This window comes from Nelumbo nucifera, chromosome 2, assembly GCF_055504915.1.
Source record: "Nelumbo nucifera cultivar China Antique chromosome 2, China Antique-T2T, whole genome shotgun sequence".
Classification (NCBI taxonomy): domain Eukaryota; kingdom Viridiplantae; phylum Streptophyta; class Magnoliopsida; order Proteales; family Nelumbonaceae; genus Nelumbo; species Nelumbo nucifera.
Window position 1 is genome coordinate 2003900 of NC_142650.1, and position 24534 is coordinate 2028433.

A 24534-nucleotide genomic window follows, 5' to 3' on the forward strand; every position below is an offset into this window, starting at 1 on the left:
ACAATAGTCAAATAATAGGGGCAAAACATGCATTTCAGCCCTTCCATCAATATTTTAATGGTAATGATAATTCTTCTGAAATAGTAGGGATAGTATTAAATAATAGTCAAACAATAAGAGTATACTTAATCAATTAACTAAACTATAAGGATAATTTAAGAAATTTATCCTTTAATCAAAGCCCAATCCACACAAAAATTTAATACCTTTTGATTTTTGTATTGGGTTCGGGCTCGGGTTGGATTTGAATTGGCCAAACCGTCTACACTAAAAATTGATTTGTATGCATATATACATATAAATATATTTTTATAGGTGCATATATACATGTATATAATCGAGGCAGGTTAGGATAAAGTCAAATTAGACTCAGATTGGGTTCGTGCTACACAAGGGCCAGGCCTAAGCCCAGCCCATACCGATGATAGCGGGAATCGAATCCCATCTCTACGGGAACAAGCCAGTTAACGTACCTGAGCCACCCTAACTTGCCAAGGCTCTAGGATTTTACTTACTCATCGTTCCGGCTGACTGCTAAAGACCGTCTTTCCTAACCGGCGGCAACTATGCTTAAGGTAGGTTAGATGGCAAATCCAAACAGAGGATTAGAAGAGTAATTTTACAATAACCGTCTATATGCTAACGGCAAATCTCTTCTGACTTGTGGAAATTTTGAAAAATGAAAAGCCAGCAGCCAGGGTAAGTTTAAGAAAGTGAGAAAAAGTGAAGGGGGAGTTTCAAAAGAGAATTTTATGAATAATGTACGCGCGTACGTTTGTTTGTATAGCTCCAAAAACTATATGCGCGGCGTGAAAGGGGGAGAAAATGCATACCCGGCACCCGCAAACTTGTTTTTTTCTGCATAAAGAGAAGCCAAAGAAATGAAACCTGAGTACCATGGTTCCCAAATATTTCAAACTAAAATTTTGAAATTCTCTGATAATGCTACAAAGGTGAATTTCTTTTCTTTTCCGTTCTTTTTTGTTTTTCGATAAAAAAAAAGAAACGAACAGCTTCTCTTTGCTCTCTTCTTTCCTCTCTTTGGACATAATTTTTTCCGCTTTCTGTCTTTGCTGATCTTTTAGAATAAGGAAAAGATCGGGGTTTCTGAAAGACTGAATTTATTATTATTTCTTTTCATCTACTTCAAAATCGTAAGAGCTAAATTTGATTTGTCTGAATCTTGGGTTCCTTTTTCAGTTGAACTTGTTTCGGTGTTGATTTGTCTATCCTCTGGGGACTATAGGAATGAGGTGAGAATGCCATCTTCAATTTTACGTGCGTTTTCTTACACTTTAGTCTTGGGAGTACACTGTAGTTTCTGATGGATAGAGTGCTAGATCCAGATCGAGAAGGTAGTGATTAAAGCTGAGATAAGATGAGTGAGAGCGGGCGGTTTCAGCTGGGAACCATCGGAGCATTGAGTCTTTCAGTGGTTTCGTCCGTATCGATTGTGATTTGCAACAAGGCGCTTATTAGTTCACTTGGTTTCACTTTCGGTTAGTGAATTATCTATCAGTTCTCAGATTCATTATTTCGTCTGAAAAGTATTGCCCCTTATTTATCTCAATCAGTCAAAGCGGTTATTTGGAAGTTATTATGTATTGTTAAACTGATGGGTGTTCTTTGGTGCTTTGTTTTGCCATTAGATTCTCCCCGATGATTTATGCAGATTTTCCAATTGCAGAAGTGTATAGATCATTTTCAATTTTCAATGCTTTTTCAACTATAACCATTATGCGAGCTTTAAATCTCTTATATCCAACTTGAGTTTCAAAGTCGGTTGAACTTGTATTTTATTCGGATTAGTTTGATGTTAGGCTGTAGACAAGGCAAATTACTGGTTCCTGAGAGGCGAAGGTCAACTTAGGAAGATTCCTTAATTAATTGGAAGTACCAGTAGCGACATGTCTATCTCTCTCTAATTTTATGTATACAAGTTGGTGGTTCTTTCCTATGGCTTGGCAATCTCATATATCATTTGATCAAATGGAAATTTTATTTTTGTTCCCATATTTGTTGTATTGATATTGATTTTGTTCTGAATCTAATCAGCACATTGGGTTATTGGTACAACATAATATTTATAGATTCTGATGGTTGATGAACTACTAAAATAGACAACATTCATACAAAGTACCAGGTTCTACTATCAGAATTATCATACAGAATCCACATTTCTACATTTAGTTTCATTGCATAAACTCTGGGATGTTGACTATGTGAATTCACCATCTTTCTTGCAATTAACTGGGGCTTGGCATTGTATCGTGATGCTTCTGCTACTATGAAGTGCAGAGGTTGGATGGTAATTATCCCTGAAAAGTAAATAAGGATTAAATGGTGCTATCACCTTTTGCTGTTAGTGAGATAATTTTTCATGAGCCTTTTGATATTTGGATAATGAGGGATTACTAGGGGCTTGGTTCAGAAGGTATTCCACCTGTTGGAGAAAAGTTTGAGGACAAGAAATTGCACAAGCTATGGATCTTCCTAGAGGGGGTTTAATAGAAAAATAGATGTAATCGTAGACCCTTTGGTGTAGATGGGAAGAGAAAGTCTCACTAGGTTGGACACGGCAGGAAGAAGAGGGGAAATTAAGGATCTGAATTATGAAAAGAAAAATCCTCTCATGTAGACCCTTCCCATTTTTATTTATTCAAGTTTAATACAAGTTATCTTTTCTCAAAAAAAAAGAAAAAGAAAAAGAAAAAAATATTGTTGTTTTAGAAGAGATAGGAAAGAGAGAGAAAGAAGATTACAAGTTTACTTGAAGGTAACTTCAAAACAAACTTTTATTCCATTTATTCTCATCCTAAAATTCAATCACAATGGTTCTATTTATAGACTCAAATTAAGGTCCTAGATGACTTTTTATGGGCCACAATTTCAACTAGGAAATTGATTACAAACAATGCTGATAAAAAAAAAAAAGATTACAAACAACTCCTAACTGCTACAAAACTAGGAATGCAACTCTTAGACCTCTTTGTCCTATATGCTAAGATGAGATCCATGAAAAGAATATTTTGTAGTGTGCCTTTTTGTAGGTCCCACCATGTCTGTAGGACAAAGTTTTCATGAGTTGCATGATTTTGTCATTTACTAGAATTATTTGCTTCAAAACTAAGCAAACCATAGGAAAATATACAAGGGACACTTAAATGGATTCCAACTTCTAAAATGACTATAGTAATCGATTACTAATCCTACTACAACTAAATAAACCAAGAATAACTCCAAAATAAGCCAAAAAAAAAAAGAAAGACTCAGATTCTGTCAAAAACCGCCACATTGACACCCTATCACTAAGATGGCCATAACTCCTCCAAAACATGTTATTTTAGAAGATCTTGGTCTCATTGGATAGTTAACTCAATAACCCATCTGATGACACCAGACCCACATTGAAAAATAGGCTGAAAGAAGTGACTGCTGTATTTTCAAGTTTTCAAAATTTCTAAAAACTGTCTATATTGACTCTATAAGATGACTAACCCTATTCCATGGATGCTAATGAACTAAAAATAAACTTATGAAAAACTCATCCAAATCACCAAAAAAATTCAAAATTCCATTGGTTCGAGAATATGAATAAACTGGTTTCTTCTTCCACGGTTTCTTTCTTTGCTTCAATGCCTGCATCACCAATTTCTTCGTGGAAGTTGATTCATGGGGACTATTGTCATGTTGATGGACAGGTTTTTTAAATAACGACTTTGTTGTTCTCATAGGTTCTAGGGAGTGAACACTTGCTTCTCATTGCGCTTGTTTTCTGGTCATTCCATCTGGGAAAGATGCTGTGGTTATAAACCAAAAAAGAGTTCTTGAAATATTGAATTCATTTTTATGGGTTAAAAGTGCCTTACTTGATATGCAAAGATCTTTATATGTTTTCTTCTGACCTTGTGCTGTGCAGCCACAACTTTAACAAGCTGGCATCTTCTGGTCACATTCTGCTCACTTCATGTGGCATTATGGATGAAACTGTTTGAGCACAAACCTTTTGATGCAAGAGCTGTAATGGGTTTTGGAATACTCAATGGGATCTCCATTGGACTTTTGAATCTTAGCTTGGGTTTCAACTCTGTTGGTTTCTATCAGGTAGAGTTCTTTTCTCTTACAACTTTTGTCTGGTACAATATGTGAATATTGAATGAGATTATTCATATTGCACAACTTTGTATGTAGAGTTTCAGGCTGAAGTCTGGTCCTTGTTGGATCAATGTGGTTTTGTCTTTTTTCTTTTCTCAGACAAACTAGCTTGGCTCTTGTAAATTCATTCTTGTTATTACTAGTGAACTGACCAATCGGCATGGTTTAAAATGTCCCTAATTTCCCTAATATTTTCATTTCATGGGTAGACACGAAATTTCGCTGGAATTGACATATTCCCCAATGAACGCTACTAGCACTATATGGAGTACAATATATAGTATTATAACATAAGTTGGTGATGATATTGTAGATATGTGGAGTGACAATGTGATTGCTTGCCTAACTTACATGATTACTACTTTGAGCTAGCTCAATATTCATTTCAAGCATGAAGTTAAATATTAGTTTTTCTTTTGTGTAATAAATTATTTGGTTGATATATTACAACCATTTACATTTTCTATGAGTTCAAGTTTTGCTTTAGCTCATTCTATCATGAAGCTTTGAATCTTAAAGTTTACAGGGCAACTTCTGAACATACTCCTTTGTCTATAACCTTAGTTTCTTAGCTTTGTTTAGTGGTTTGGAACAAGACAATAATTTAAAAGGGTGTGTCTATGCTTCTTTTATCATTCATAAAATATCATTCTATATTTTGCACATTTTACAATGTTTCCACCATGCCTATAATTTTTACAATATTTCCATATGATATTTCCGACATTTCTGACATGTTTCTTATATTTGGGTGAGCGACATTTCCACCGACACTGAGATTTTAAACCTTGCCAATTGGATTGTTTCATTCATCTTTCTAGACAATTCTCTCTTGAAGCAGAGCTATAAAGTGCACTGATAAAAATAAAAAGCCATAAAGTGCAATGGGATGTTTTCAGTATTGTAGTTATCTCTTACCATTTCTTCTTTCAGATTTTCAAAATTTTCTATCACCTAAAGACAAGTAAAAATTGTTATAGATGTATGAATAGATGTTCCTAGATGGTAATAGTGGTTTATTTATTTAGTTTTCACTGAGATCAAGTTCTGTTTATGCCTAAACTATGACATTCATGGTCATATTCTTCATCATTGTTTTCCACTGCAGATGACTAAGCTAGCAATCATCCCTTGTACTGTTCTTTTGGAGACCCTCTTCTTTAGGAAGAGATTCAGGTTGGTCTTCATCTTATTTTTGCTCTAAACAAAATGATAATAATAATTATTATAATTTTCTGAACCTTTGCCTATACTATAGTGAATAAATAATTTCTAGTCATTTTTGTATTGTTTTATTTCTAATGAAATTATTCAAGCACAAGTTACTCACTGTTGAAACTTGAAAGGTAATGCCATGACAAATTTATGTCTGCCTTTTTTATTCAAGTGGATTTTATTGCAGATGTCATGGTTGACTACTTGGAACCATGCGTTTAATAGTGAAGGTTCCATGTTAATGGCTGGAATACTTGGGTTTATTGGAATTTTGTCTGAATTCTGTCATCATTTGTAAAGGGTTGAACTGTTAGGCATGCTTGTTGGGGTTGGGATCACATTTTGTCATAATGATTTCCTCTCTTCATCTCCTTCTTTATGTGCATATTTGTTTGTATATGGGCATGTGTGTTTAGGGAATAAAGTCAAGAGAGTCAAGAAAGTAAAAAAAATCAAGAATACAGGTCTATAGTTCAAAAAATAAATTGTAAGGTGCTCCACTGAACTTTTTGTTAGCTGACAGCCATGAACATAGTGTTGTTTTCACTCTAATGGTAAGAGTTTCCTTTGTATATGCATCGTTTTCAATAATGCAGGCATTCCTCTCAGTTTGTGACTCCATGTACTCCAAAAAGCTGCAACATATTATGCCTCATAAAATCTTGCCTTTCTGACTTTTTCCTTTTATGCCAACCATTAAGAGAGCCTTCAATTGTGGCTGGGAAACAACCCTTCCACCTGAAGGTACTTAAAGCCATTTTCCATACTTCCTTTGTGAAGGGATAATGCAGAAAAAAGGTGGTTCTCTGGTTCAGGCTAATCAGTGCATAAGAGTACAAGACACAGTTATATCTGTGCAGCACCATTCCTCTCTTTAAGAAGCCTTAGAAGTTATTTCTATATTGGCAGTGATTTCAGAGTGTTGCTAGTTTTTAGGTTGAAGAGTTCATGGTCATCTCATACAAAGTTTGACAGATCACCTTATCCCTGTGCCCTTATGGTCTATATAAAGGACCTTAATTGCTGTAAAAACATCATGAAAAACATGATTTATGGGTCTTCCAACACCCCCATGCTGGTAATGCTGATCCTGTTAAGGTAATGTTGAAGATTGGTGTTACTCCAGTTAACTAGTCAAGAAGAGAACGTCTAAAATTAATCAGTTATGGATAAAAAAGGAAACAATCTGGATCTTTCTTAGCCTTTCTTATTTTTCTCCATCATGGGTTTCTCTTGCTTGGGAACCTGAACCCAGGGCCTTTGTGTGCTAGATGGGGGGGTGGGGGTGGGGGAGAACACCCTTGCTTAGTTTTACCCGATATGGAACTTGTAATTATGTCAGAGATGAGAATTTGGCATTTTTTTGGAAGCACCTATTGATTGTTCTTTAATGGGATAAGAGATTGGAGCTGGTATAAGGGGAAGATGATTTCTGGTGTTTATTGGTTGGATGATTGATAGTTCTGGCAGTCCCATGGAGATTAATATATGCTATCAGGAAGGTGAGGGCCATGACATCTAGGGTTATCATCTCATGAAGACGGATCCTTTAGCTAATATTCTTGCCAGGTCAAGGGTTGGGTGAATTGAACTGTATTATAGGATTTTTATTTTTATTTTGTGTATTATACTCATCAAAACTTGCACTAAGAAACATTGCTAACAAGAATCTATTTGAACCTAAGGCCTGATTGAAGCCCAAGTATAGGTCTAGAGACCATGCCAGATCACTAAGAAGGACGGAGGCCAATGTAAAACAAAGAAAACCCAGCTATTTGATATTTTGACAGTCCCAAAGATATGGTCTGGTATTCTGACAGTCCCATCAAATCTTGCACTAAGAATATTAGCTAAAGAAGATGATTCTTGGTGCTTATTGGTTGCATTAGATAATTCTGACCGTCCCATGGAGATTAAGATATGCTATCAGGAGGGCGAGGGCCTTGGCATTTAGGGTTATCATCCCATTCAGTTGGATTCTTTAGCTAATATTCTTGCTAGGGCAAGGGTTGGGTGAATTAAACTGTATTATAGGATTTCTATTTGTGTTTTTTTGTTACTTTGCAATATAGGTGTTGCCCTTGTTTCTTGAGTTCTGTTGCCAAATCCTCACTTTGTGCTTGGGATCCCAATGGCCTCTTTCTTGTATTTTTCTTCTAATAACATATCTAATTTTCTTGTAGCCGACCCCATATCATCATCCAAGCCTTATCCCAACTATATGGGGTTGGCTACAAGAATCCTGTTTCACTATTCCACCATCCATGTTGAGGTTGCCAGTGATCATCAGGTGATGTGGTAGATTCACAATCCACATCATTGCCTGAGTTAAGGATTCAATTAGCTGGGTTAGATTTGTTCTTCTTTAACCTTTCAACAGGGAACAGAGAGAAGGTTCTTGTTCTTCAGCTTTAATCTCATACAAGAGCAGTTCCCATTCTAGTTCAGTGGTCAACTGCTTCTAGGCCCCTACATACCCTACCAACCATTTTGAGGATCAGCCTTTCTCCACAGATGGAAGGGTAGACACCAGAGTCCCAAATTTCAATCAAATCCATCAAAATTGAAGGTACGGTCTACTTACTTGATTGCTGGCAACCGCCTAGGTATCATAACCTTCATCTGATAGAGGTTAATGCACCCTAACCTTGTCTATTTGTGGGTATCTTATTTTGTTGTTCTAAAACCAATTGCCTGGGATCAGAGAATGGTGAACTGAGGGCCCTAGCTTGACCTTACATGCCACATCCCTTTTCCACCTACTGAAAGGGTTATTGCTGTTTCCATGACTAATTTTGATTGTTTGTCTTCCTCCTTCCCTTTGTAGGCTGCTAGTTCCCTGGATCAGTGTGGGTTCGTTTTCCCCAACTTATGGGTTGAGGCTTCAAGTGTAAGGGACCGTGTGAAGAAACTCAAAGTTCTAGTGCTTAGGGTAAGGTTTTCCACACATAGCTATCAATTTCCTTGGGGATACATAATTACATATCCTATTCTATCTTCTTGTTCTTACCCAGGTGTCTATCTTTACAAATCTACCATGATTATTAGATTGGTTTGGATAAGAATGAATTCCCTTTCTCATACTATTTCTTGAGTATAGTTTTTTTGCATACATTGGTTGTTGCTTTGTTCAAGATGTTGCCTAAACTCTATCTCAGTGCTTGAGGCCCTGTTTGTTTGCCGGTAAATAAGAGGGGGAAAGTTGGTCAATGGGTATCTCTTTCCCATTGACCAACTTTACAGCATTCTATTTTGCATTAACTACTGGGCCCCACGGTAAAGAGAGCCTCATTTACCTGATAAAATTTACCCATCTCCCAGGTGGGTAAGTTACTTTCCCACTTGGGGGAAAATTATAAAACATAATGGGACAAGTTTGCCCATTTTGACATTAGCTTTTTATGGTTAAAAAGGTAATTATATTCTTACCTGGGAATCAAAAGAAAATGGGTAAGTGAACTTACCCAGGTAAATGTTACCTAGGTAAAACATTTACTTGGTAAGTGCACTTAGGAAACATTTACCTGGGTAAGTGCACTTACCCGGGTAAGTTACAAAATTGTAAACGAACAAGGCCTGAGAGGAGATTTTGGTCCAGGAACCTTTGCTTCTCTCAATGGTTAGTGGCGGATCATCACCTTGGGAGTAATCCCTTTTAAGATCAAAGCATTTGGATTCAAGTTACAGAGTTCATTTTGAAGTCATTTCTCTTCATCATTGAAAGGTGATTTGATTTGCATATGCAATCAAGTAGGGTCGTCAAATCTTTGGCAGGGGCCTTTGTGGTCTGGTCTATTTCCTAAATGACACAAGAGAGACTGTCTTGGTGGATCTAAAGGAAATGCTTTCAGTGGCTAAACTGTCTTGCTGGATCTGGGGTGAAAGGAATTTCTTGTATGGTACAGCTTCTTGCCTAGTTAGTCTTTTACACAGCAAGGCCAAGGGAACAATAACAATAAAACACAACAAAAAGAAAAGAAAAAAAAAAGTAAAAGAAGAGGTAAAGGCAAACAAACTTAACCATATTTTGCTTCTCCTTTTGTGGTCTGCAATTGGTACTACGGGTAGTGATGTGCAGTTCTAGAATGTGCTCCAAACACCTCCCTTAGGAAATGGAAAGTTAAACTCCTTCCCCAACATCTTGAGTATTATCTGACATCGAATCTTCTTCTTCTTCTTCTTCTTCTTCTTTTTTTGATTTCAAGCCTTTATTTATATGTCTCATCTGCTAAAGGAACACCGACTGTAGTAGAGTTTAGGTGACCTAACTAAGTAGGCCATCTTACCTTGCTCATATGGCCAAAATAGGGTCTTGACAAGAAGTCATTAAGAACTTCTATTCCAGACTAGTAAGTGTGCACACGCTTTACACGTGGCAATTTTTGATGATGATATTAAATAATATGTATCTAAAATTTTCTACAATTTTTTATATTTCTATGTCTACAAAAATTATTCTTATTTGTCACACTTGTTTTTGTTTAATATGACAAATATACCATATTAGATATGTGCCCAAATGTTTTCTCTATTTTTTTTGTATTTTTAGATGCTTATGTGTTTTCATTTTTTTTAATTATTATTATTATTATTTAACTATGGCATCAAGGGTTGACGCATTTTTATCCAAAAGGTTGAATTGTTGACCCAGCACCAAACAGGTAAACAACTCCATTTTTTGGGTTGGTTTTTAATTTGTATTTTCTTTTTATCATCAATAAAAACAATTATTCTTTGCCACACTTTTATTTATTTAATATGGTTAATTAATATAGGATTCAATGAAAGAATGAGTTAATACCCTAAATATAAAACTTAATGAGAAGAAATTGAATGAGGAGATGTAGTAGTTCAAATTACATTTTGTGCCCTAACAATTAGAGAGGGACCAAATTCAAAAATAGGGGCATTCTAGTCAAGAAAAGGATTCAGTGAATGTTATGGGAATTGATACCTTAAATATAAGACTTAATGAGAGGGATTTGAATGAGGAGAAAAGTGGTTGTTCAAATTACATTCTGTCTACCGCATGCAAAAGTTTAATGCATGAGTTAACGAAATTCCATACTCTCATTCACACTTTTAATAGTAGTATAGATACGAATGAGTTGATGAAGTTACTGACACACATGGCAAGAAGATTGTTGCTTTTGTTCATAAGTAGTAACAGAATAACTAGTTCTTTGGATGGTGAGTCTGAATGAGTTTTTTGTTCTATACTGCCAAGATATCTGACATAGTTTCAGAATGCATAAAACTTTTACCACATGCACTGAGAGGTTATTGATGGACTAACTCCAAACTACATTTTTCAGGGATTGACTTTTGATTATTTTTTGTCTCACATCCATGTCTTGCATCTTGTATTTTTTTAATCGTTTTTATGATGTATGCCTGCTTTCTTTGATTTCTTTGTCTACTTATGGCTATATCTAATATCTTCTTTATCTTTGTGCAGTAGGAGCATCCAGTTTTCTCTAACCATTCTTCTTGTGGGTGTTGGCATTGCGACTGTGACTGATCTGCAGCTCAATGTTCTGGGATCTGTTTTGTCCTTGCTTGCAGTTGTTACAACTTGCATTGCTCAGATTGTATCCTTGATTGATACTTCTCTCTGGTTCTTATATGAATTTTGTGTTGTAGTTGAACTGTTGTGACATACTTGTTGAGTCGGAACTAGTAGATTTCATCTGACCATACTAGATAGTTTTTCATCCCCCATCAAGATGGATGCATGGCCTTCTGACATAAATCTTCTATCTTCTTTTTGATTGGTATAAATTGTCTCTTTAGGTAGTTGTCTATTTCTGCTTGCATAAAATTTACAATTGTATTGAGGAATTCTAAGGTCATTCCACTCACCACTTTCCACATTCATGACATACAAGCTGGAATGTGGGACTTGTTTATGGGTCCCAACTACTGGGAATTTTGAGGGAATTCCTTTCTCTTCCATGTCCACCATATATACTGTCAAAGGATTGTTTATCTTGGATATCCTTGAAGAAGCAAATAGAAATAAAATGAAATGGTGACATACTTGTTGAGTCGGAACTGTTGTGACATACTTGTTGAGTCGGAACTAGTAGATTTCATCTGACCATACTAGATAGTTTTTCATCCCCCATCAAGATGGATGCATGGTCTTCTGACATAAATCTTCTATCTTCTTTTTGATTGGTATAAATTTTGTCTCTTTAGGTAGTTGTCTATTTCTGCTTGCATAAAATTTACAATTGTATTGAGGAATTCTAAGGTCATTCCACTCACCACTTTCCACATTCATGACATACAAGCTGGAATGTGGGACTTGTTTATGGGTCCCAACTACTGGGAATTTTGAGGGAATTCCTTTCTCTTCCATGTCCGCCATATATACTGTCAAAGGATTGTTTATCTTGGATATCCTTGAAGAAGCAAATAGAAATAAAATGAAATGGTGAAATCATTATTGCAATCTCAACCAGTTACTGAAAGTATGAAAATATGTACTGCACTGCATGCCTTTCCATGAGAAGATGCTACTCTCTTTTCTGGTTAGGCATCCTTAAGTGAAGATGGTATCTTGACTTGTTAGGGCATGGATGGTGATGGAAATCCTGTATGGTGAACTGATGATTAAACTATTGCAGTGAGATATGATTTTTATTTGATATATATGTACTTTCCTTGTTATAAATGTCCACTTCTTTTTATTTATTTTTATCTTGTATAACTTTATATATACTTTGTTTAAGATCTTAACCAGTTCTTGTCAGATGACAAATACCATCCAGAAGAGGTTTAAAGTGTCTTCAACCCAGCTCTTGTATCAATCTTGTCCCTATCAAGCAATGACCTTGTTCATATCTGGTCCATTTCTAGATGGGCTTTTAACTAATCAAAATGTTTTTGCTTTCAAGTATACACCCCAAGTGCTGGTGAGCACTGAACAATTCTTGGTGACATCTTCTGTTAACTTTGCTCAAAATTCTTTAGTTATATCTTATATTATTTTGGTTGCAGGTGTTTATAGTTCTGTCCTGCCTCATCTCTGTCTCTGTTAACTTTAGTACATTTCTTGTAATTGGGAAGACGTCTGCTGTCACATATCAGGTCCTGGGGCACCTAAAAACGTGCTTAGTTTTGGCTTTTGGTTATGTTTTACTTTACAACCCATTTAGCTGGCGGAATATATTTGGAATCCTGATTGCTCTAGTTGGTATGATACTTTATTCATACTTCTGCTCTCATGAGAGTCAGCAAAAAGCTAGTGAAGCATCGACACAACTGTCCCAGGTACCGCTTACTCTTGCTTATTCCATTGCAATTGTAGATAACTTCGGAGTGTTTGAATCAAGTTTTGGCCCAAGCAACCAAACATGTATTACATTACTAATGATTAAGTAATGACCAATTGCATAGTTACATGTTAATCAGACTTTATCATCAAGAGCTATTGTTACAGGTTGCAGATGCAGGATAGTGCAATCTCTAATCATATCATAGACCTAGGTTCAACTCTCCATAATGTGAATTTAAACGTGATTCATGTTTATTTGCAGGAAAAATCTATGCTGCCGGAAAGACATATAACAAAGGGCCTTGACCAATAAAACCCCTGTGGATATGATTAAAAAAAAGGGAAATTTAGAGTGTAGTCCATCTCAGAGATTTTTATTAGGTTTCTGGGTTTTATTTACCAACACTTCCACCTATGATTCACTACCCCCCTTGAATTTTGATTCATTCCTCCACCTGTTACTGTTCCAACTATACAAATTGTACTAAAGTTTATGGGGTGTACTGAACAATAAAAACCCATAAAAAAACTCCTGATTGGTTCTCACTTTCATGATACTGGTTGATTGGTTACAAGTTTTTCTAGTATCATGTCTTTCCAGTATTGTAGTCGAATCCTTATTTTCACATCCTGCCAATAAGATATGTCCTCACATGGTCCAATTACTAAATTTTTAATTTTCTTGTTTTATGTGTGTTTGTCAGAGTTACAGAGGTTCTTTTCTTTTCTTTCTTTATTTTGGCTTAGATATGCCATCAGAATCTGAGTCTGATCCTGCCCTATTAGCAAAACAGTCTTTGATTTGTTTACAATATTTCCACAGTACTTTCATCATCATCATCATCCAAGCCTTATCCAACTATATGGGGTTGGCTACATGAATCCTGTTTCACCAATCCATTCTGTTTATGCTATATCCATTGTCAAATTATTGATGCTTAAATCATTTCTTACTACTTCCTATGTTGGTCTACTCCTTGCCCTTCCTATGTTGGTACTTGTAAGTTGATGGCTTTCTATGCACATTACTAAACCATCCTAGTCTAGTTTGTCTCATTTTATCACCTATTGGAGCCATTCCTAAGTTCCTATGAATAACTTCATTTCTGATCCTATTTCTTGTTTTTCCACTCATCCATTTCAGCATGTGCGTTTCTGCCACACTCATTTTCTAGATATGTTGTTTCTTGACTGCCCAATACTCTGCTCCATACAACATAGCTGACCTTACAACTGTTTTATAGAATTTTCCTTTTAATCTAAGTGGTATTCGCCAAACACATAAAACTCCAGATGCACCTCTCCGTTTTGCCCATCTTGCTCTATTTCTATGAGTGGCATCCTCCTCGATCTCTCCCTTGTTATGAATTATCATAATCTTAATAATTTTTTGGTAATAAATAAAAAAGGCATTTTGTTGAAAAAGAAAAAGAGCTACAAAGGAGGTGATAAGATATCTATCAACTACCCCACAGCTTGCTTCCAGAGTCCACACCCTTCAATAAACTAAAAGGACTTCCAAACCCAACCAAAGCACAGCCCTAAAGCAAACCCTCAACCACTCACCGATCCGAAATAGGACTTTCGTCATTCATCGGGTACTTCAGCTCCAACTCCTGAAACAATCTTCTTGTATTATCTATATAATGTGTCTTGTAAAAATCTTCTTGTATTCTCCTTCATCTACTTTTTCTGAATCATCCTCTTCCCCCACCAACACCAAGGCCCCTTCCCCTGCCTACGGGGTTAACTCCCTTTTTACAACAAACTGGAAAAGGGTTGACAGATCCTCCCTAACAGCTTCTCTATTCAAACAAGTTTGTCTTTCAGCCTTTTCCTCCAGTACACTCTCTTGAATTTACTACTTGGTCCTGCATTTAAATGGCGATTGAAAATTGAAACCTTACCTTTATGTTTATATCATTGTCATCATTATCATCATCCAAGCCTTATCCCAATTATATGGGGTTGGCTAATCTGCATTTTCTTTATTTATTTATGATAAACAAAAAGGGATAATGTTAAACACTATATGTATAAAATATGTATGAAAAATGGGATTAATGGCCCCAAATGGGCTTTGCACTATGCCACACTCTACACCTAAAACAGCCATTCATTTGAACACAAAATCTCTTAGGTAATGAAGCCTTTCAAGCAAAGGTCCAATACATCAAAGAGCCACAAACAACCATACAAATTTGAAGGTCTTTCCATGTCTTAAAAGTATTTCTCTAATCTTTATAAATAGTAAAAGGAACCCATGGTTCAAAGTTTTGATTTTCTTTAGCATTGCCATGTTTAAATGTGGAAATCTGGGGGAAATTTTGTAAACTTCACTCAGAAATTTGGAAACTTGAGGAAGTTAAGAAAAGATAGAATAATATTAGAAAATACTAAATTTATTTATGAAACTTTAAAAAACGTTAAACAAGGTATACAACATATTTTAGACTTAAATAGGCATAGATGGGAAAAATATGATCCTCTTATCATGTAAGGTGAGTGTCCTTAGAACTAAATATAATCCTTATATTCGGACTCCTTTCTGATGATTTTCTTTCTAATAATCTCTATTTTGAATGGTGCAGCCAGAGCATTAGATAAAAATATTAACTATTACTATGGTTATTATACTGTTCTATAATTATTCTTAAATTAATTAGTTATTATTTTCAAAAAAGCTATTCTTAAATTAATTATTTTACTAAAATTTTGAAAGCATATAATCCTAATTTACCATATACCACCCATGCCTTGAGGCTTTAGTGCTTTACCCAAAAAAAAACCCCATGCTTTAAGGACAATTTTGCTTTTGTGAAGAAGCAATTAGCTAGTAGGCTAATGTTGTGTCCTAAACCCAATCCGAGGCATTGTCATCTATATAAGTAGGCAGCTTTGGCGGATATCCTATCCTTTAAACTTCATATTATGTTGGATCTATCTTCTCTGCTTCAACTCAACTATGCAGCTGCTAATAGTAAATTTATGATTCCCATTCTGTGTGGTTAATTTTAGTCTTTGTTCCAGCTTTCAATTAATCACTTTATATCCTGAATGCTTCCAGGCAAAGGAAAGTGAATCTGATCCGTTAATAAGCATGGAAAATGGAACGGGGATTGTTGGTGATAGTAGCATAACAAAAGTTCCAGTATGGAACTCAAACAAAGACTTGCATGCATAAAAGACTTCTATCAGAAGTTAATTCATACAGCCGGAGTAAATTAACATTGGAGGTGGTCCAGCGAAGCGATGAAGATGTTGGAAACATGGGTAATCTCCTTTGATTGCATCCAGAGATGATACAGGTGTGGGCTTCTTGAGATCAGAAGGAACTCCCTCTATTATAATAGTTAGCAGAATTGAAAGGAAAGCATTTATGTTTAGAAGTTTTGACCATTGTCATTGTATGAATTAGGCTTGCAAACATTCAATTCTCCAGAATGGGATGCTTGTTTTAATGCCCATTGGGTACTATTGTTTCTTAATATGCTGAGAAGGTTTTATTTTTGCTCTAAGCAGTTCTCTCTTGATGAAGGGGTGGTTATTTTACGTTTTGTTTGGTACTTCGAAAACGTTAAGTACGAGTCCTCAGAGCAATTAAATTCGGTTTCTGATTGAATGTACACTAGATACCTCCCTCCCTCTCTCTCTCTCTCTCTCTCTTCAATTGTGACAACTGCATTACATTTGCAAATTAAGAGTTGCGGAGGGATGTAAATACTTTGTATTCATCTACGTATTAGAATCGATTGCGAAAAAAAAAATGTATTACGGCCATCCTCAAAACATGGAGAATTCTTGAAATGGTAAGTCTCATTTGATATATTATTCAAAGAAACTGTCAGTGGTCAGTTGAGCAAGTTGGCTTCCAAATCGTTCTGGCTTGCTTCTGCAGTTTGGGTTATGTCCCTGGCTCTCTTAGCTTGGTATTTCCAGTCGGTGTGAAGTAATGTATACATCATCATAGACACGCATGAAGCCTGAGCCGCAACAAGACCGAACCACAACCCTAAAAAGCCTATCTTCAACCAAAAGCCCATGAAAAACGCTACCGGTAATCCAATTAGGTAAAAGGAACCGAAGTTAATGTTGGCTCCTACTTTAAACATTGCAGACCCTGTCAAGACCCCAGAGGCGGCTGTCTGGGGACAGTTACCGAGCTCACAAAATCCCAAGATAGGAAGCGCGGAGGACGTGAGTGCCAGGATCTGTAGCTCACTTGTATACATCTTTCCCCACACGTATCTTACAGCAAAAGTGAAAGTAAAGGCTAAAATCCCACATGCCACAGCTACAATTAGTCCAATAATAGCCGCCCATCGGGCCCTGGTTGGACGGTTAGCCCCCAACTCATGTCCCACACGAGTTGACAAGCCCAAACTCAACGAGTAAGGGAAGACATAGATTAAGCCCGTTGTCTGAATAAGGATGCCCATCGCAGCCACGGTAGCCTGTGGATTGCTTAAGAGCCCGCATAGAAGAAGCATTATCTCATACCACCACCACTCCAAGCACACTGATAATATACTGGGCACTGCCAGAGTAAGTAGTGGCCACCAACCTCTAAAGCATGAGAGAAGTGATCCATCCCAAGGCTTTAGTGCTTTTTTGGACAGAACCAAATAAATTAGTAAGCCCAGGTTCAAGTTCAGGGAGTTCCAGGCTGTGGCCAAGGCAACACCCCTCACTCCCAAATTTAAATGTTTCACAAGGAAGTAATTTATGGGAAGGTGGAGAAGCATTGAACCAGTAGCAGTTAAAGTTAAAGGTTTAGTTAAGCCTTGGGTCCTTAAAAAGATCCTTAGAGGGTGGAGGTGGGCTTGGGCTAGCAGGTCAGGAAGAGAGAAAGTGATGTAGACCTTGGCCACTAATGTAATCATGGGGTCTTGACCTAACCATAGTAGTATGGGTTCCATGTACAACCAGAGTAATGATATGGGTATTGTTGCGAGTAACAGTAGGCACACAGACCTTTTGTAAGTTTTGCTGAGAACAGTCCATCGCTTTGCTCCATACGCTTGGCAACAAATTGGTTCCATCCCCATGGCTAGTCCCTTCATGATTGAATAGCCTGTGATGTTTGCAAACCCAATAGCAAGTGATCCACCAGCTAACTCAACGTCCCCTAGATTGCCTAGGAATAACATGGAGATGATCGACCTAAAGTACAAGAGCAGGCTCGTCAATACTATGGGGCCTGCAATCTTACCCAGTAACCTTAGCTCCTCTGCCGCCTGCAATGCATCCATACAAAACTTAAGTTTCACATCTATATGCACGCGCACACGCACACACACATGAGTTCACATCTGCGCCCCATGAGGGGGTGCCCCACAATGCCTCACAGCACATCCCCACCTTGTATTGGGAACATCTCCCAGTGATGTCTCATCATCTCCTGTACTTGTTATCGGGAGATGTTCCCGATACAAGATGGGGATGTGCTGTGGGGCATTGTGGGGCGCAGATGTGAATTCCACACACACACACACCATGCCGTGGGATTGAACTGTGGAGTTCAGTCCACCTCAGAAACTTTTATTAGTTTTTCAATTTTATTTAACCATACCTCCACCTATGATTCACTATCCCCCCTCCCCTGTGCGTGTGTGAATTTTGATTCATTCAACTTATTACTGTTCCAATTGTACAAACTGTACCAAAGTTTATGGAGCGGGCTGACCAGCCTTTTAATTATTGGGATAAGTGGACTATAATCCATCTCAGAAATCTGAATTGCAGCCCCCTCCTAGTCTATTAGTATCTCTCCCTCCCCCTCTTATAAACCGTATCCTGCCCGTGAATTTAACATCAACCCATGGGCAGGATTTAATCCTGCCCCTAAAAATCTTAGCTCCACCCTAGGGGTGGACTAAAATAAATTCCGGATATGAGATGTATAATTTGGGCAATTGAAGCTTGGACAAAGTCAACAACTGTTATTAGATGTCTTAGGTTTGGCAGCGTATATTGTGCTGGCGTTGAACATTAGGCCCAGATCAAAGATAAAACATAAAGATGCCGCATAAGCCCAAACCATGGAAGGCCCAGAAGGAGCCCGACCTATCGTTCATAGTGAGAGAACCCGGTCAGGGTCAGTTACCTGAAAAGTGAAAACGCCTGGTAGGCTGAACCCAAGTATTTGATTATGCCAACTAACATCATCAGTCATGTATATTTAGATTCGATTAAAATCCAAAACAGATGTGAGCAACATATAAGATATGTTATCATGGTTTTATATTTCAAATAGTATTATAATGGCCAAAGGATTGGAAAAGCAAGATTTCAATTATTTGGGTGATATAAAATATAATAATCTTTTTATTTCCAAACTATCATTTTCTTCCGAAAAAATCATTGAAATTTGAAACCATGAGCATGTCAAAAAGCAATTAAGGCAGTGACACTATTCTTTTCCTTTGTTTTTCTTTCTTATCGCATAAGATTCAAATTTAGTTAATACGATTTTGATAGTTTAACCATTGGTTAGATCATTAATTCATCATCCTGTAAAAAACTGGACTGCGTAATGTGTTCACTGTTCACTAGTTTACCCGCTGGATCCAATTCGAGTCTCACAGCACTGGTAAGTGGTATCTAATCTAAGGAAAAATAAATTCTTTTGCAATTAATATTATAAAAAAAAGATGCCGTATAAGGGAATTTTTTGAAAATAAGTAAAAAATGGGACAAGGGTTGCACCTTAAGGCCCTGTTTGGTGCGCCTTTTTGTATGGTTTTTCAATTGTTTACAAGTCGGGCAGATTGTGCTGCGGTCTTTTTCTGTTTGATTTATAACAGATTTAACCATCAAAAGTCTTTGTCTATGCACCAAAAAGAAACGGAAACATTGGAAGCTAAAAATGGAGCTTTTTGTGTCTCTAACTTTATTCTCATGCAAAAAGGCACGAAAAGACGCATGATAATCAAACTAGTTTCAAAAAGATATGCCAAACAACTCCTAAATTTACAGACGAAAATGCTAATAATTAAACAAACAGTTTTTTCTAAACTTTTGATAAGGTGGGACCCAAGCCAAAGAACACATGTCAAATTTTAATGTGGTAGTGTATCTTGGGTGTCCTACGTTCCTACATTCCTACATTCCTAGTCCTACTACGTCACTTAATTAATTCCATGCTTAGGCGCAAGGGTTCACAATCACATTCATTCCAACTTCCGAGGGGAGGACATTGGAATAAAACCAGGAATAACTCCGAAGGAAAAACACATTTGGTTTCTGACTTTCTGAGTTGTGACATAGTGGCAATATAATTGACGGCAGTTGGCTGACGTAAGAGTAATTGACGGTGCCGATCCATCCACGTAGAGTTGGGTGACACGCACCAATCAGAATTCAGAACAACCAAAACATTACTCGATCGAGTGAGTTAAGATCTATTAAAAAACTTTCAACCTGTATGCCCATTGGCCATTGCGCAAGGGAAAGTCTCCAAGCTTTCTTATCCAAAAACTAAAATCTATTAATAAAAAAAGGCTCCACCTTGGTCAGACAGGCCAGCAACGCCTACACTTTTATAGGCGCATACTCTTCCCCGGCCGGAAAAGAGCCAAGCTCCCGGCTCCCTGGGGGAGGAGCCGAGAGAGAGAGAGAGAGAGAGAGATCCCTCTGTGTACGTTTAAGCAAACGGAAACAGTTATCTTTTTCTTTCTTTTCTTGGTTAAGCATGCAATAAACGATGCATGAGAGGACGGAGTTGATTTGTTACAGAATCTGCTGGAAAGCTTTCAACCACAGATCTCCCTGTAGGGAAGGAAACTAGCATAAAAAGAGTAAACTCCAGTCACCGGTTACCACCAGTTCACGCCCGCCTCCTGGCGCCTATCATATTAGCGCTAGCGTAATAGTGTGCAAGCTGCTAGCAAATTAAGGAGTTCAAATCTCCGCCCCACAGCATATCTCTCTCATGTATTAAGAATCGGGAGTGATATTATCATGGGGAGATGTTCCCAATACATGACAGGGATGTATTGTGGGGATGGAGATGTAAACTCCAAATTTAAGGGAGCAGTACTCGTTAATGGATGGCATGAGGGGAGTGCTGCACGTCTACGTACACTGCCTCATAACATTAGCAGTATCCAATTCTCCATTGCCGCTCCCCCGGCCTGCTGGTTAGTGGTGACACTGACAGTGACGGAGACCGACTGGTGGGAGTGGAGAGCACACTTCCTTTTGGCTTGCATTGTTGAGATTTCATCATAAGCAATAACTACGTACAGATAATAATCTACTACTTGTAATTAGGGCGTAATAATTTGGATAAATTAGCCTAATAGTAATAGGTTACCTTTAATTTGTTATACAATTATTAGCACGATTCGGACCAGGCTCTAGCTATGAGTTATGACCAACACAGTTTGTTTAAAATTAAAGGGTTTACTTTCAAGGAAAACATATATACATCATACATGTGGTTGCCATATCCGAATCCGAATATATATGCTCAGCTATATTATAAATATTAAAAAGAGTAACTACACAAACACAGTATAGTACTCTTGCCTCCCTCACGGATAGACTACGTGCATAGGAACATTGTGGTGGTCGGTGCATGGGTTGGACTAATTAGGGCTAGGCTCACTTTCATTAATACTTTTAAACTGACCTCTTGAAAACTGCCAATTTATTACCTATTCTTAACAGTCCGTCAGTTATCTGCATTATACGATTTTCTTCTCCGGTGACAATAAACATAGTTTTGAAAATCGGATTGGACCAGATACTTACATTGCTTGACTCGAGAGCTTATCATGGCTCTGGATTCGATTTTGGACCCTAAAATTGTTTGACCAAGGTTCGGATTGGACCAAATAGTCAGACTGGTTGACTTGAGAATCGAGAATTAGTCATGGTCAAATCATTTGGCCTACAAATTAATGGTTAAAGTGGTTTTATTTTTGGGTCAATTTTTAAAACCATGGCAACAATAATTACTTGTCTTTGTTGGCAAGTGGCAACTATTGGATTTTAATCTCATAAGACATTAAATCCAATGGGTTTGATTGGTCAATTATATGAGAAATTGCACCTGCACACTTGTTTGAAAAATTAAATTTTCTCTTACAAAACCCAATTTTGAATTTGTCCCGCATTAGAAAATTATAAGCTTTGTTTTCAGTATTTTAATAGAAGTTGATTTATACTCTTTAGAAATAGTAGAGGAGAGTATGGGGGTTTGACATTGTGCAACGCGTGTGCGGCGCAATGAGGCGCTTTAGAGTTACACTTCGCTTGCACCCGCGTGGCTCGCGAAGGGCGGCTTTGGTTTTGGTGCAATGCTGACTATTGATCACCGTTGATGTGATCAACAATCACCATTCGATCGGATGTGATCAAGAGACAGTGTTCAAGGTGTCTTCTCTGAACTAGACACCTACCTTTTCTTCATACCTCTTCATAAACTATTTAAGGAGCATGAACCAGACTTAAAAAACACACATTTTCGAAATACACTTTCTCTCTCTCTCTCTCTCAGTCCGGTCTACTACAGTCTCACAGAAGGTTTCTTCGGATATTCTTCAACTTTGCTGGTTGTAGATTCTTGCCCAAGGCTTTGTTGTATTTTGGGAACGGATTTGCCTGTAACCCAATAGCAAACTTAGTGAAATTGAGTGGGGGCAAATAACGTTCTAAAGACAGTATCTTCAGACACGCCTCGGATCTTCTCCTCCAAAATTACAGTGAGAACCTCTCTTTGTTATGGATTGAATAATTGAAAAAAAAATGATTATAATTTATAATTATGGCTGTCTAAATCCCTCTTCTCTGGTAATGTCGTCTTCTCTAGCAACATTTTTCCGTATAGCTTCTTTGACCGGAACCACTGGTTCTTTGGCAGGGAATATAGTGAAGAGTGGTGCCTTATCACATTGTAAAGGAACATGATTATTTTGGCCATTTCAAAATTATGCTTCACTAACCTATTCACAATTTAAAAGGTATTTATATCACTTCACATGTCATCTAATGTTGCCAATGATGATTTTTGACTAACTTAGTAGTTTTTAAGAGTTCAGACTTAGAGTACAGAATAATAATGTGCAATTTACCCTATTAATTTTTTAGATAACAATGATGAAATCAATTATAAAATATTTGGAAGAATCGGAACCTCAAAAGCAATAGCCCTTTTTCAATACTCAGCCCGACGTGTGGGGTCCTCCTAGCTACTCCTATTACTTATATTAGTCTAGGGGTGGCAAATGGGTGGATTGGGTAAGGGTTGAATATCAACCCACCCATATTGACCCACCAATCCATCATGACCTATCATCAATCATAGTTAAAGGGTCATAATCCACCCTAACCCTAACCCACCCATATTGACCCACTTGACCCATCATATTGACCTTTAGCCACCCTCACCTATACTAACTCACCCACACTTACTTATAAATACAAAAATGGGTAGGGACGACCCATATACACAAAATAATAAATTTTGAGAGAATAATCTCTCTCAAGGCTATCATGTGACAAAACCGAGTCAGGTGGTCAACCCACATACCCGAAAAAGCAAAAATTGGAGATAAATACAGAAAATTGAAAAATATATAAAATATACAAAAAATTATGAAAAATACAAAAAGTACTAAAAAAATTATAGAAAATTCAAAACTTTTGCAGAAAAAATCAGAAAATATGCAAAGCAATACTAGAAAATTGTAGGAAATGCATGAAAAGTGCAAAAAAAGCACCAAAAAATTGTAAAAAATGCAGAAAAATACCATAAAAATTACAAAAATGCAGAAAATAACAGAAAAATTGCAAAAAAATGCAAAACTTTTATGAAAGTACTTCTACAAAAGTGCTTTTATGATTTCATAAAAGTGTTTTTGTAAAAGTGCTTTCATAAAAGTACTTTTATCAAAGTGCTTTCATGGTTTCATAAAAGTACTTTTGTAAAAGTGCTTTTATGTAAAAGTACTTTTGTAAAAGTACTTTCATAAAAGTACTTTTATGCTTTCATAAGTGTTTTTATAAAAGTGATTTAATAAAAGTGCTTCCGTGTAAAAGTACTTTTGTAAAAGTGCTTTCATAAAAATACTTTTATAAGTGCTTTTATGCTTTCATAAAAGTGTTTTCATAAAAGTACTTTTATAAAAGTATTTTTGTTAAAGTACTTTCGTAAGTATTTATGTAAAAATACTTTCATAAAAATTATTTTCATAAAATTACTTTGTAAAATTGCTTTTGTAAAAGTGTTTTTGTATAAAGTTGCATGTGAACACGAAAGGTATTAAAATCTATTTTATTTTGTTTTAATTAACAAAATGAAATTTGGCATAATGGTTTAGAATTGGAATCAAATGTTTGCACACTAGGAGGTTTGAGTTTGAATCACCATAATTTCTAATTTTTGAGATTTGACGAGTATAGGTAGAATTGACTTTGACCCAACCCATCTTAACCCTAATGGGTACCCTCGACCCAACCCACCCTAACCCTTTTCCACTGATCCTAATAGGTTGCTCGGCACATATTGACCCATTAATAGATTGGGTGGGTTCCAAGGTGGGTGGGTTGGATGGTTCAAATAAGTTGAGGTCAAAATTGCCATCCCTATATATTACCATAAGATTGTTTTTAAAAATTAAAAGCAGGAATTAATGTCAATGTCAACGTAGCCCACTAGTCTGTACTTAGTACTTGCTAATATCATTATCAACTAAACCACCATTATATATATTATAGAATTTGATATATTCATTTACTTATTATTTTTAATTAATTCTATACATGCCTATTCTGAATTTATACAATTTAACCATGAACCATGCCGTTTTTAATTTTAAACTAGGCTCATATGTGGTACGATAATACTTTAAAATAATCCTAATTGTTGACCCATC

General features: G+C 36.7%; 2 protein-coding genes across 4 annotated transcripts; one reads left to right on the forward strand and one right to left on the reverse strand.

Moving 5' to 3' along the window:
* The first annotated feature begins 763 nt into the window (after window positions 1–763).
* On the forward strand, window positions 764–16170 carry LOC104594507 (UDP-xylose transporter 3). Of its 3 annotated transcripts, none has more exons than XM_010254809.3 (9): window positions 764–953; window positions 1201–1253; window positions 1347–1499; window positions 3920–4104; window positions 5264–5331; window positions 10829–10961; window positions 12129–12290; window positions 12376–12648; window positions 15720–16170. In XM_010254809.3, the coding sequence occupies exons 3-9, from the start codon at window positions 1379–1381 to the stop codon at window positions 15834–15836; spliced, it is 1059 nt and encodes a 352-aa protein (XP_010253111.1). In that variant the 5' UTR covers window positions 764–953; window positions 1201–1253; window positions 1347–1378; the 3' UTR covers window positions 15837–16170. The 3 variants fall into 3 exon arrangements, with proteins under 3 accessions (XP_010253111.1, XP_010253112.1, XP_010253113.1); XM_010254810.3 differs by having other exon boundaries at window positions 814–953; window positions 1333–1499; XM_010254811.3 differs by having other exon boundaries at window positions 814–953; window positions 1341–1499.
* A 251-nt stretch (window positions 16171–16421) lies between these two features.
* On the reverse strand, window positions 16422–17904 carry LOC104594962 (MATE efflux family protein). Its single transcript, XM_019197253.2, has one exon. It carries the CDS (start codon window positions 17902–17904, stop codon window positions 16504–16506), a length of 1401 nt encoding a protein of 466 aa, XP_019052798.1. The 3' UTR covers window positions 16422–16503.
* Window positions 17905–24534: the final 6630 nt, after the last annotated feature.